Source organism: Sebastes fasciatus, chromosome 9 (assembly GCF_043250625.1).
Source record: "Sebastes fasciatus isolate fSebFas1 chromosome 9, fSebFas1.pri, whole genome shotgun sequence".
In the NCBI taxonomy this organism is placed as follows: Eukaryota; Metazoa; Chordata; class Actinopteri; order Perciformes; family Sebastidae; genus Sebastes; species Sebastes fasciatus.
In genome coordinates this window covers 5,547,271-5,562,270 of record NC_133803.1, presented here as the reverse complement: position 1 = coordinate 5,562,270, position 15,000 = coordinate 5,547,271, and the positions used below count along the sequence as shown (strand labels likewise).

The window sequence follows — 15,000 nt, the reverse complement described above, 5'->3', positions numbered from 1 at the left end:
ACGGCAAGGGGTAATGTTCTCCCCAATGGCAACGGGCAAAGCGAACCTGGAGCACGTTGTGTTCACAATGCACAGGTTAAGCGAAAGCGAACCGAACACAGACCGCCTCCCGAGGAGGTCTGAGTTCTTTTGGAGTGTTCACATTTGTGCAAAAAATGCTGACTCATCGCTCTGAGTTCATTTGGAGGGCTGAAAGGGACCAAGTGTGAAAACACCCTAATTGACCCGACGTCAGTTCAACAGTGTCGGCGAACTGGGCAAGAACCACCTAGGTCTTTACAGCGCTGCTACAGCTGACAGAGAACAACTGGTGCGCTGCCAAAACTTTCTGGGTAAAACTCGCGCTCCAGAATTTCTGTTCCACGCGTGCAAGTAGTTGACACAAACAGCTGTTTGGGTCACAGGGCGTACCGAAAGGATGTCACGGACCGAACCAAACCGAACGTCCTGTACCGAACGGTTCAATACAGTTACACATACCGTAACACCCCTAAAAGTAGAAAAATGTCTCCTTTGACTGTTATTATCATTTTTTTTTACATTCGATTATTACTAATGCATTAATGTAAAGGCAGGATTTTACTGTTGGACTTAAACAATTAAAACAATTGAATTAATTGCTTTTTTGTCAATCGGCTAATTAATTGATGTTCAATTCATAACCAAACATATTTATTAAGCTTCATATGTTTTGTGTGCAAAAAAATTCAGATAAATGTAGTGCAATATTTCCCTTTGATATGTAGTGGAGTAGAAGTATAAAGTGTTGTGAAAAGAAAAGACTCAAGTACAAGTACCTCAAATTTGTACTTGAGTAAATGTACTTAGTTCCATTCCACCACTGCCTTCAGGTTCCGTTCTCATGCGGGTCACTGCTGTGTGATGCGGTAGGTGTGTTTTTTGGGGCCAAATGTCAGTAAAAGTCAGCATTCAATCGCTCACAATCACCATTAGTTTTCATTTCTTTCCATCGCATTGTTTTAACCGTCCTGTCATTAGTTGATGGTAGATCGCCCTGCTGAATAACGGAACGAGGTAACACTGAAGTTTGAATCAGTCGACACAAATTAAGAGTCTTTTTTTTAGAGAATATACTTCCAGTTTCCCTGGTTACTTCACTCAGATGATAAATGAAGTGGCCAGATTATAAATATGCTTATACATATTTCTATCTCTTGTGTGCACATTTACTGTGAATGTGCTTATACTTGTACTGTGTGTGTGTGTGTGTGTGTGTGTGTGTGTGTGTGTGTGTGTGTGTGTGTGTGTGTGTGTGTGTGTTTGGGCTGCTCCTCAGCAGACAGCATTAAATATTCATCCTCATGCTCGTATTTCTCCTCTCTCATCTGTCTATCCACCCCTCGCTTCCTCTCTTCCCTTCTACCTCCTTCCTTTTTTAAATCCTTATGCTTTCCTTCCTTCCTTCCTTCCTTCCTTCCTTCCTTCCTTCCTTCCTTCCTTCCTTCCTTCCTTCCTTATTCCCTCTCCATCTTTCTTTCCATTGTTTGCTGTTTTAAAGGACATGAAAAGTGGAAGGAAGGTAGTGAAAGATAAAAGGATTTAAAATGAAGCTGCAGGAGTTGCAACTTGTAAAAGAAGAGTGAGCGGTTTGACAAACTTCCTCTCCTCTCCTCTCTATCGATCATTTCTGAAAACAAACAGGGCTTTATATCCCTCATTCTGTGAGTATTGGGTTCAGGTCCTGTGGGGCAACTGTGTGTGTGTGTGTCTTCATGTCTGGACATGTGTTGAGACGTGTACATTTGTGTGTTTGGTGTGCGTTTGTGTACGGCTTTGTAATTCTGTTTAAGGTGTGCATCATATTCTGTGATCATATTCTGTGTGTGTGTGTGTGAGTGTGTGTGTGTGTTTGTGTGTGTGCGGTAGACGAGACTGATGTCCCATCTGCTCTGTTTGTTGCTCCGGTATCACATCCACACGTCCTCTGGGTGTCAGTGTTTGTAAGCAGGAGACTTAAAAAGGAATTGAACCGGGTTCTGTGTGTGTGTGTGTGTGTGTGTATTGTGGTGTATATGTAAACCTATCCGAGCACAGCGAGGGGGAAATTTCAGCCCAGGTATTGATTTGGTCCGGCCCGGTTCAGGGTCACTGTGATGTCAGCGTTTGTATTGTTATTGCTTTTATTGTCTGCTGCTTTTAATTCCACACAACACAATGACATCAGACCTCATCGATTCCCGCGGTGGTATAGACGAGCTGCTGCTGTGTATCAAAATAACAACAGGACACAGCAAAAATTACTTTTAATAGAATTTTAGGCTTTAAACACAATAAAACTGATAATTACCAATAGAAAGTTCAATAAACCTGCGTAAATCAGATTTAGTACCGGACACGAGACTCTCTGCTCTTCATCCACATTAGAGAGGGAATCTTCTGTGAGACTGCACTTAATTTAGGATGTTAACATTTCCTAATTATCAATAAACACAAAGCGCAGCTGAAGCTGATGAGAGTATCATTAGTTCTGCAGGTATTCGACAAATACAAATGTGAACCTGATGATGGCACTATAGAGGAAAAGTCAGAGGATCACCAAAAGTTATTACAATTCATCCCGAGGGGAACAGGAAACATTTCATCACAATCCATCTACAGCTAATGCTACAGTAATACTGCTTATAGGGCTGTGTATCAGCAAGAATCTGCCGATATGATACGTGTAATGATAATGGGGGTTACCATTCAATTTATTGCAATATACTGCAATACTGTACTGTAAGTAAGGCGATATATCTAAATTTTTTTAATCTGATTTTAGTTAAACTGTCATAGTATAAAGAGCACATCACCATATGCATAAAATCTGAGTAAAAAAAAAAAAAAATACTTTTTTTTTTATGAAATCAGAACAGTGGGATCTGCATTTGCATTTATCACACTGAGAGGCTGCATCGCTTTGCAAATGAAATAAAGTATTGACTGAGTTAATCTTTGCATGCTAACTATTAAATAAAAATAAATAGTGTTTTTTAGAATCGATGCAGTTTCACAAAAGATAATATCACAATATTAAATTTTCTTACAACCCTACTGCTAATAGTTTTACTTCAGTAAAAGGTGGTGTCAGAATCACTTCCCAATGCTGCACAGGATATTTAGTTTTGTCTGCGTCTTTTTTTTTTGCATGGACACAACTTTTTGGTTAAAATCCTACAAACAAGATAATAATAATAATAATAATAATAATAAAAATAATAATAAACTTTATTCGAATAGCACCTTTCATACAAGAAGTGCAGCACAAAGTGCTTTACAATTAAAGAAAATAGACAGAATGAACATAAAAACATGGATAGCCATTTTTAATGTAAATTATTAGCCATTAACGTAAAATAAGATGGAAAATAAAACACACTTGAAAAATAAGATAAAATTATAGTAAAAAGTAGATGAAATAGAATACATAGAATAAATAACATAAGATGGAAAATAAAACCCACCAAATAATAATAATAATATTAAACCCAGTACCCATATTTGCAGCATGCACATATACATCACTAAACACTGCAGCAGCATCTGAAGGTCTCCATTCTCTTCTACTCCGCTCTTTTCTTTCCTACATCAGTGCTGGAGATTTTAATTTTTAAGACAAAAAAAAAGTATTTTGCCTCGAGTGCACTCTCAATCGGCGCCTAGGTCTCCGAGGCTATAAATAAACACAACATAACCTACTTTTCCCGACGGACACATACCCACCACACCGGTCTTGATTACACAGTTATTCTCCTTTTAATTGATGTGTAAATTACAATTATGCAACTGCATACTTGTAATGAGGAAGTGATAATGATTCATTAAAGTGTCCAAAATCTAAATTTACTGTTCACTGAAGAGGTAATTATGGAGTATTTTTTTATGTTTCTATATATAAAAAGGGAATGATTTTGGACACTGCTAATTAGTTCTTCAGCTAAATGATTTGAGTACTTCCTTGTAGGATGTGTAAATTTCTTTTCCCCCCTAACTAGTAGGCAAGACTCCGAGGTCTGTATACCATCTGGTGTTTATATGGAGTTCCAGGCTGCCTCCTTACTATCTGTTCCTCTTTCACCACCAGTGTTGGGGATTGTCTCTCAATCTCTCTCGCTCATTCACTTTCTCTCCATCTGCCTGTCTGTATAAATGTCCATCACCCCGTCTGTCTGTCTTTTGACCTCTCTCTCTCTCTCTCTCTCTCTCTCTCTCTCTCTCCTCTCTCTCTCTCTCTCTCTCTCTCTCTCTCTCTCTCTCTCTCTCTCTCTCTCTCTCTCTCTCTGCCTCTCTGCCTTTCTATCTCAGTCCATCCCTCTGTCTGTCTGTCTGTCTGTCACTCAGCCTCAGTCCTGCCGCCCGTCTCTCTCTCACTCGTCTGTCTCTCCGGGTCTTTGCCGCGGGCCTCTCTGTCAGGATTACACGGCGTCAGGTTGGCCAACATGGACGCTGGTGGTGGGGAAACAAAATGTTCCTCTCAGCACAAAGCCGCTCTAATCCCCTCTCCTCATCCCCCCATGGCACAACCTGATTGCTGCTAGGCGGGGCATTAAGACAGACATGCAGACAGATAAACAGACGGACAGGTCTACACTGAGTCTCTCTGTAGCCGGCTAGTTAACCGACTGATTACTTTATTGGCTTGTTGGCTCACTGACTAATTAACCTGCTGACCCTCCAGCTTACCTGTTGGCCGACTGGCTGCCGTCCAGGTGATTGACTGAGTGAAAGCCTAGCTGACTACGTGCCGGCCTGATTCAGTGACTCACTAACTTAATGACCGACTCAGTGGCTAGCAGACAAGCTTGTTGGCCAGGTATCTAGTCAAGTAACTGCTGACTGGCTAACCCGATGGCTAACTAAATTAATCCTGATAAAACAAATCTTCTCCATCACAGTTTTTTTTTTAACCCTTTCTCCCACTGTGCCCCATCTGGTAATTTGTCCCGCTAATCTCCCGATTTTATAGCGATAAACAAATAAAATGGGTGTTTCTTAGGTGTTTCTGAGGGGATTATGTGTTGCCAGATTAGATTGGAGGACATATAATGTCCTTCACACATTATTTCATTTGTATTGTGGCAACCCAGCTTGGAGCATGCAAAAACCCACACAGGGAATGTACAATATATACTGTATGGGCTCATGGAAAGGAGAGAAGTTAGGCTAAAGCTGCAGTGGGTAGAAATGGAGCAAATATGATAAAAAAACATTTTTTTTATTTTTTATAAAACGGTCACTATATCCTGACAGTAGTGCATGAGACAGGTAATCTAAAAAAAATGGCCCCTGTTTCCTCCGGTGCTCCTAACGGCATCTGCAAGATTTCACAGACTGGAGGAAAACAACCAATCAGAGCCGAGCTGGAGCCTTGCCGTCTCCGATCACTCGCAAACTCCGATCAAACGGTCAAACTAGGCAGCGCTGATCAAATATGAATCAATATTCTGTTACTGCAATGCCTATTTCTCACCTCAAATGTTTTCAGAATCATCTTGTAGTGTACTGTTTAGCTGTAAAATGAGAAAGTTTGTGACCCGGCAGCCATGTTGAGATCTATTGAGGAAATACCAACCACCGGCCACCAGCCGGAGCACAGCCAATAAGAACGCTCTCTGTCTCTGAAATGACCTGTGATTGGACAAAGTCTCCCGTCACGGGATTTTTTAAAGCCTGAAAACAGAGCCATGAGGAGGAGCAGAAGTCTAGTTTCCTCTCAGAACACTTGAATTACAATATGCTGAAAGGTTATTATGGACTTTTTGCCCAATGATGCCAAAAATATACTGCCTACTGAAGCTTTAAATGAGCCCGAGACCGACCCGACCTCGGATGGATTCAGCATCCCGACAGGCTTGCAGATCCTCTCTCTCTCATTGTGAAAAAATTAATAATATAATTTTCCCATATGGGGAATTGACATTATTTCCTGCTTAATGAAGTTTTACATTTCTTTATCGTTATCATTTTAAACATTTTTAAATTTGTTTCCTGCTGTGTGTTTCATTTAAAACGGTCAAATAATTGAGTCTGGAACCTGCAGATAAAATGCTTTTGAATGATGTTGTGACGATTGAAATAATGCTACACCATCATAATTATGAATTCACTGATCAATTATCTAACTTGGTGCTTAACGTTCCAATGCTATAGATCACCTTGTATTTGAATCTTAATGGTCTTTTTTTCTCTGTTTTGTAATTTCAGCCTTAACAGCCTACACGTACCTCACCATCTTCGACCTGTTCAGGTGAGTGTGTTCTGCATTATCTGGAACATGAGTGAGTTTTTTCCCATCAGCTTTGCCCCCAAAATATTGTACCATATCCATTTTTGAAGAGAGAGAGAGAAAAAAAAATGTCCCCAAAATGCCATATCGGGTTCCAGCTTCTTAAAAGTGACAATGCCGTGCTTTATTTAGTCTAATATTACAGTAAATATAATTTCTTTGTGCTTTAATTTGTTGTTCAAAAATAGCTTGTTTTATTTAGACCAAGGGCATCTAAAGGCATCATATCAGGCTGCTTCTTCATTATTTTATTATATTTTATAGACCAAACAATCAATTTAATCTGCAGATTTATTCAAATAATTCTTACATGTTGGAGTGTGAAAACTCCTGGAACACAATGAGATGTGAGGTAACACTCAGTCGGCTCAGCTGTGCCGAGGTTTGCTGTTTTGATGGAGAATTTCCACTCATAAAAAATTCATTTTGAGAATATAATGAATAAAAGATAAATTAAAGAAGTGAACTTTAGCTGACCTCTCTGTTGTTTCTGTATTTCATTGTCTACCATTTGTCACTCACTGGCTCTCTTCTTATTTGCCCTTCTCGTGTCTCCTGTGCAGGGTCTGAAATTTACTTTTTTCACCTCCTGCCACTGTGGCAGTTAAGTTTTGTTTTTTTCTGCCACTCAGAAATTTTATCTGCCCATTTTGAAATCTCTGCGCTAAATGAAGGAATAACATTTTAGATCTGAAGTCATTCAATGTTCCATATATTTAACATAAAAAACATTATATATACGGTAAATGACAGTGTTCAAATTACACCGTAGCTTCTGGGGTAGCCCTATTTTTGGGGGGAGGGAGGCTACTGTACACTGTACTGTACTTTGTTATTGTCATCTACAGTGGTTATTTGCATAAAAACACAATTCAAATGATTATGATAATTTAAATATTTGCATAGATTAAAAAAAATCTTGGTAAATTGTTATGAAGTTAAACAGGTCATAATTCTCTCTCTAATATCTATTTTGTATTGATGTGAAAACATCTCCTACAAACCACTGGATTTTTTTAAGTTTCTCGCCAAAAACCTTAATTTTACGAGATTACATTTGAACACATCGAGATGACGTTGTAATTTACCTTCACCCAATAGTCGTTTTGCTGAGCAGACCGTGAACGCCTCATAATAATAATTCAATGGAACCTCCGTTAACGTTAGTAGCTCTGCTATTTATCCAATCAGGACTGTGCTGCCCACCGGCTGCTAAAAGCTAACGTTACTAACTCTCCTCCTGTTGATTTCAATACAGATTTGTTGTTCACAGTGAAGCATTATCAGGGAAAAAATAAAGTTTGCCCTCAGGTTTAGTAGCGCCATGTTTTTTGAGCGTTTTTTTTTTCTCTCTGCCTTGTCTCCGGTCCAAAACAAACTGAAACATGATACGGCGTGCGTACAATAAGCATTAATAAGAGGAATCGATAGTCACGGAGGCAGGAGATGACAAGGAATCGGACAACTACGGTTCTCTATTCCCATCTCTAGCATTTTCCCTGCCTGCCAAAGTGGCGGGTGTCCTGATGATTTCAGCCGCCACTGCCAACAATTTACCCACATTTGGCGGGTGGCGGATGTTAATTTCCGACCATGCTCCTGTGTCTTTTATCTATAACCCATTTTTCTCTTTCCCTGTTAAAACCCTCTCTTTCTCTCCTCGCTCTGCAGTTTGATCACCTGTCTCATCAGTTCCTGGGTGAGCATGAAGAAACCAAGTCAGGTCTACTCGTTTGGGTGAGTTCACCGCTATAATCTGTCATACAGTAGATATCTGTATCGGTAGATCTTTAATCAGAGCTTCATCTGTGTTTGTTTATGTGCTCTCATTCACTGCTGTCAGATAACCACACATACACACACACACACACACACACACACACACACACACACACACACACACACACACACACACACACACACTGTAAACACAGATGTGGCATCGACAGAAAAGCTTCAGTTACTGCTGTCTGGCTCAGTCGAATGGCTCATAAACACACTGCTAGTTTTACAAGTGTGTGTGTGTGTGTGTGTGTGTGTGTGTGTGTGTGTGTGTGTGTGTGTGTGTGTGTATATAGTGTGTCGATCGCCCAAATAAGAAATATTATAGTTTTTCTTTTTTTGTTTATTCTCCCTCACCTCCACACACACACACACACACCAGTCCTGTTAGCCTGTGAGATGGCTCTGATTTACCAGCTTTTACATTTCGTCCCTTTACGATGAGGCGCACTAAATGGTATGGCGTCTGCCGCCGGCGAGTGAGGAGCCGGGAGAAGTTCAGATCTCCACTTCGTCTGCCTACCGAGGCATTTGCGCCATAAAAGTCAGTGTTCGACCGCGATGCGTATGTGTGTGCGAGGCCCACGGACCTGTCCTCTCATCATTCCTCCCAGGAATCTGTCACTCAGTCAAGGATCCGACCAGGGCTGACCCGAATGCTTTGAAGCTTTGCCATGGTATTCGACCTCCAAATTTTGTTAGCTTTTATGCCTTTATTGATAGTGACAGAGATAGTACTGAAAGAGAGAGAGAGAGAGGATGACACGCAGCAAAGGGCCACAGGTCGGATTCGAACCCTGGGCCGCTGCGGTAACCACTCTACCAGGTGAGCTACAGTGGCGCCACCTTTTTTTAATATATATATATATATATATAATTATGTAACAATAAAGTATAAATCCCAAAATAGCCCGTGAAATATGGAATAATCCCACAACACTATTCATTATTCATATTCAGCATTAATTATTATTAGTTATTCTCAGAGGGATATTGCTGTTTGTTGTGTGTAGAGAAGCATGTGTGTACAGTACGGAAGCAGCTTTCTCTCTTTTACTATCTTTTCTTTTACAAAAGCTTTGGGGGTTCGTTTTGTTTTTGAACAGTAACGTTACTAAACTGATTAGTATTTTTGGTGAGTGACCTTGAACTGAGTTGTACTGGGAATTCCTAAGTACAGTATTTTGTTGAACGGACTGAACTGAGTTGAACTGGTAATTGCGAAATCCCGAAGTGGAGTTTGACACACCATTTTTCAGTGTGTCCCACACCGTCGGCTCTTGTCTACCCGTGTTGGAGGTTTTTCTGCCGATTCAACATGCTGAATCGGCGTCGGAGCTGGCACAGCTCATCGGTGAGAGAAATCACTGTGATTGGCGGTTCAGCTTCAGCGCACGAGAAGAGAAATGGAAGTGAGGGAAGCAAGAAAATGAGTAAAGTCAAAAGGAAAAACACCAAAGGCTCTTCTCATTTTTCACTCAGGTGGTGAGTGAGAGATGTGAAAATGGTCGGCAAACGCCACTTTGTTTCATGTACGTATCATAACAACGGCTTGTATATCCGCCGTCCTCTGTCTTCCTGTTTCCCTTTTTTGAATGACGAATATGAACTACCGCGACCTGCTGGTGTGAGGAGTTATTTGTGCTTGATTGTATTTGATTTGAGTGTTTAACTCTATAGCTCATACATTTGTTTGTGTTGAAAACTAAACAGGGGTAATGTTTATTCTGAATACATATGTCCTTTGTGGGGTTTGATACTGACTTAACTTTCCTGTTTTTGATTTAAACCGCTACAGTGTGTGAGTCTGTATCAGTGGACTGGCCAAACAGTGTATTGGCAGCTGACAGGTGACCTCTGACCTTGAGGTGTGGAAGAGTGATTGAGTGGAAATCTGCTTTTCAGCTTCACTTGGCTCCCATAATACCTCTGTCTGTGTGTGTGTTTGCACGAGTGCGTGCGTGCGTGCGTGGGCTTGTGCTTGAGTTTATTTATGTGTGTGCCTTTGTGTTCATTTGAGCGTATTGTAGGCATGTGTGTGTGTGTGTGTTAATGGACTGCCAGTAAGAGAACAATGGCTCAGCAGCAGATTGCCCAGTTTAACCAGCTGCAGCTTCGGGCTGCTTTAAACCCTGTAGGAGCGGAGCCAGGCCATCCAGGAATTAGTCTGATCCACTTCACCTCAACTTTTTTCTGTTGTGTAGTTCAGTTCTTTAAATTACTGCGAAAATATTGTATTTACACACACATTACTGCAGGCGCAAGGCTGTAAGCAATGATCCTTCGATGAAATTTAATGCCTGCACACTGACTTCAATCTGCAGATTTATTTAAGCATGTAAGAACATTTTTGTATTCTTACCTAAACTTCTGAGGTTTGTTCATACAAGTGTTCTGAGTTGGATTCAACAAAGGTCCCGTGTGTAGGATCTGGCGGTATCTAGTGATTAGGTTGCAGATTGCAACCGACTGAAGCCTCAAGCGTGTTGAATAACGACGGTGGCCGGCGCGAAAACGTGAATGACCCTCTCTAGCGTCACTTGTTGTAAGAGAAGTGTGGGTCATTTGGAGCAGAACCAGTGCTTAGAGTGTGTATGTACATGGGAAGTGAGTGGTGAAGCAAGAGAGAGAGAGAGCAGCAGCGACGGGAGCGAGTAACGTTATCTACTCCGACCCATAACAGTGTTTGGTTTGTCCGTTCTGGACTACTGTAGAAACATGGCGGTGCAACATGGAGAGGACCCGCTCCCTGTGTAGATATAAACGGCTCATTCTAAGCTAACGAAAACACGTCATCGTCATCGCTATCATCGTCATCATCATGTGCTGGAAGATAGACTTTTCTTCCCAGGAAATAGTTTAGCAAAGATGGTAACCTTGCAGTGACTTGTCCCCCTAAGTACTACGAAGCAAATGAACAAGGTGACTGATCGATCACTTTTTCATGTCTTGAGTTCAATTCGATAGATCCTGAAGACATGGCGTCCAGTTTAGTGACTAGATGTCGTCAAATCAAAAGCATCGCCCATCTCTATATTTTACCGATCAGTTTTACTGTCAGTGGAGGCAGTCTTTATTTCAGGTGGAGAGGAAGACACTGGTGATGATGTGAGTCCGTATCCAGCAGACGGCAGGTTTTTTCTATGTGGTGCCCCTATAGATTAACCGCAGGCTGTTGGCAGAGCGGAGCGTGACCTTTTGACCCAGCAGCATGGAGGCGATCAGTCTTGTGTGTGTGTCCATCCTGCAGTCTCAGTAAACATAGACAACCTATTAACCTGTAGGTGTCTGTTCAGTAGCTCATCGGTTGAACGAATGGTCTCTCTTTTAGTCTCTCACACACACACACACACACACACACACACACACACACACACACACACACACACACACACACACACACACACACACACACAGTAATGCCCGAAATACACGGACGCAACTCCATCTTTGTAGTGTGTGGTTGCGTACCAGTTTCACCAATTATAATCCAGTTTGTTATGCATGGTTTGGAAGCGTAGGCTATATAAACTGGTAGTGACTTAATTAACTGGATCCTTTTAGTTATAGGACGAGAGGCCAAAACATAAAGGAAAATATCCGTTTTTAAAAATCGCTGTATACGTGTAGACAGGTCCTAAAAGTTTTATGAAGGAAAATAATAAGTGTACTGAGCTCTACAGGTGGATCTACTGTTGCACCTTGTCAAAAAAGTCCAAGACAGCAGATATTCTTGCAGGCTTCCAGGTTTAACAGGGAACTACTGTAGGAGTCAAACCCAAACGCAGTAGAACGGTTAATAAACTGAAACCTGCACCTTTGGAAACTACCTAAAACTCTGTTTAAATTGCAGCCTTTACTGTCTTGATGTCTGTTGTCTTTAGTTTTTCTCAGTACTTATAAGTCCTCTCCTTCTTCACCCTCTGCATGTATGATGACATGAATCCATAATCCCTTAGTTCTGTGGTATTATGCTGCTGTAGCGTGGCAAACCATCAGATCACTGACAGTCAACGTCAGGTTTAACCCCCCATAAGCTCACTGAGACAAAGCTGCTCATCCTGGACAGACTGCGACAGGATCGACCCCGTGACCTCACGATGAGGTCAGGAGGTCAGCAACAGTTACAACCGTGTATCGGCCCGATACTGGCATTTTGTTAGTGTTGTCAGCATGTATTTAAAGGACCAGTGTGTAGGATTTCAGGGGATTTATTAGTATAAATGGAATATAATGTTCATAGCTACGTTCATTCCTATGAAAGTTGCTCAGTGGCGCATGAAGCCAAAATGGCTCGACTTCTGAGCAATAAATGTACCCGGATCTTCCGGCGATCTTCCGCGTCCATTGGGCCCATGGAGCAGGCGCAAAATCGGAAATCATGAAGGTTCACCAGAAACTCGGGAGAACCAGGACTGCATGGGGCAGACTGTCACACTGTCCTGCTGTAGTAAAATGAGAGGCTTTCCGCTGTATCCAGTTCTCTTTGCTCGGAAACATTACCGCTTTTGTCCACAGGGACCGCCAAAATCAACACACAATTAAAGTTCCTCGTCTTCTATGAATAAAAATGTGTCTAACATAGTTAGACCTCTGTAGACGAGATGAACTTCCACAGAGCTTCAGCAGGTTTTTCTTCTGAGAGGTTATGTTTCTGTGCATGAACATACAAGTTTCAAAAAGTGTCCTGAGGCCTGGAAATGGCAGACCTCCAACTTCACGTTAGGGTTGCTGTCTCCCTGGAAGTAAATATCGCACCAAGACATTTTCTGATGGGATGTTATTTTACTCTTTATTTCCTGTTTTTACAGAATGGCGTTTTAGTGCCACGTGTCCAAAAAGACGTAAAGCCAAACCCAGAGTTTCTGCCCACTTGGTGGCGTAATGTTGAGACCGAGCTGGTCTCCAAGAGAGCATTATTGGTCTTTGAATGAGTGGACTGGTGTATCGGAGAGTGTTTGCCAATAGTTTGTGCCAGTATGGATGACAACGTCTCCCTTTCTCTCCAGGTTTGACAGACTGGAGGTTTTGGCAGTTTTTGCCTCCACTGTTCTCATCCAGCTGGGAGCCCTGTTCATCCTGAAGGAAAGGTGTGTATGTCTCCCCTACATTTACAAACACACTTGTTCATACTCGCACAAAGCACAGTTAAATCAGAGATGTCAACCTTACAGGACACAATGAAGGACAAAATACAAGTAATGATTATTTTTTTTATGATTTAAATCAGTATTTGGAGCCAGATTAAGATCCCATGTCTCTGTCTTTGTTTTTGTCTACATCTCTTTCTTTGTCTCACTCTGTCTCTCTCGATTAAAATTTCAATTATTTCCTTAGCGTGACTCAGTGCAACAACAGAATTAATATTTCCAAAGCAATACACAAAATATTTCCAATTGTTTCTTTCTTTTGTCTTCTTCCTCATTATTAGTTTCACCGGAGTGCCTCGCTCCACTCAGGGTGCATGTTTTCCCTCCGGTCAAACAATGCAATAATTGGACCCCAGGATATTCTAGCCACATCTGCACGTTATACGACAAAAGTTTAAATTTATCATAACCCAGATTATTCAACGACCTTGTCCTTGAGTACTTCTACTACACTACATTTTGGAAGCCAATATTGTACTTTTTACTCCACTACATTTATTTGATAACATTAGTTATTTTCCTTCCGTTCGCGTGTCACACTTGCGTTTCCGGAGCAGAACTCAGAAGTTATTTAACTTAGGAACTTCAAATTTGGTATGGTGGTTGATCGTGTGCTTTAGTTGTGCCTTTTGTGGGTTAGAAGTCCAGGGTGCCCAAATTTTCAAAGATTTTGGACGCCCTGGACTTGAGGAAGGTGAGCTAATGACGAGCTGCATTGTGCTCAGTAGACTAATTCCATTAGTTCCAAAAGGGCAAAACCTTTGGCCCTACTTTAGTAGGGGTCAAGCAGTGAGCGGGGGTATGTGAGCTATGCTCACTTTTGCCTTGTTATTAGGGCTGTCAAAGTTATAGTAATGCGTTAACGCAAATTCTTTTTGATGCCACTAATTTCTTTAACTCTTTTACTGGTATTATTTGAAACTAGAAAACCTAAGGAATCAATTGGTACCAACCATGTCATACTAGCTTGTCAGGAAGGAGACATAATAACGCTACAAACTTCCACTAAATTTTGTTGAGGAAAAACTGTCATGGCCATTTTCAAAGGCCTCTGACCTCAAGATATGTGAATGTAAATGGGTTCTATGGGTACCCACGAGTCTCCCCTTTACATACATGCCCACTTTATGATAATCACATGCAGTTTGGGGCAAGTCATAGTCAAGTCAGCACACTGACACACTGACAGCTGTTGTTGCCTGTTGGACTGCAGTTTGCCATGTTATGATTTGAGCATATTGTTTTATGCTAAATGCAGTACCTGTGAGGGTTTCTGGACAATATCTGTCATTGTTTTATGTTGTTAATTGATTTCCACTAATAAATATATACATACATCTGCATAAAGCAGCATATTTGAGTATTAAATACCCGACAAATCTTCCTTTTAAGGTACATTTTGAACAGATAAAAAATGTGCATTTAATTTGCGATTAATCACGATTTACTATTTTAATCGATTGACAGCCCTAATTATTATCAATTAAACTGTCTAGCAGTATATAAAGTCAATAAAATAAGCTCCACCTCACCGGCTGCAACATCAGAGTGATGAACACATTAATGCATCAATAATATAATGTATATTATTCTGAAATGCCATTCTGCGTAATGAGTTGTTTTACTTTCGGTACTTTAAGTTTATTTTGATGCTCATACTTTTGTACTTTGAACGCAGGACTTTTACTTGAAGCAGAGTATTTTCACACTGTGGTATCACTACTTTTGCTTCAGTAAAAGATCCGAGCACCACTGATGGGTGATCTATTTCCCCCGTCTTTT

At 41.0% G+C, this 15,000-nt stretch overlaps 1 protein-coding gene across 1 annotated transcript in view; it reads left to right on the top strand.

The window, feature by feature from the left end:
- Positions 1–15,000, top strand: part of slc30a6 (solute carrier family 30 member 6) — a 71,888-nt gene that overhangs the window by 30,138 nt on the left and 26,750 nt on the right. The window contains exons 5-7 of the mRNA XM_074645590.1: positions 6,205–6,247; positions 7,958–8,023; positions 13,078–13,158. Coding sequence (XP_074501691.1) covers positions 6,205–6,247; positions 7,958–8,023; positions 13,078–13,158 — 190 coding nt within the window. The remainder of the gene's footprint in view (positions 1–6,204; positions 6,248–7,957; positions 8,024–13,077; positions 13,159–15,000) is intronic.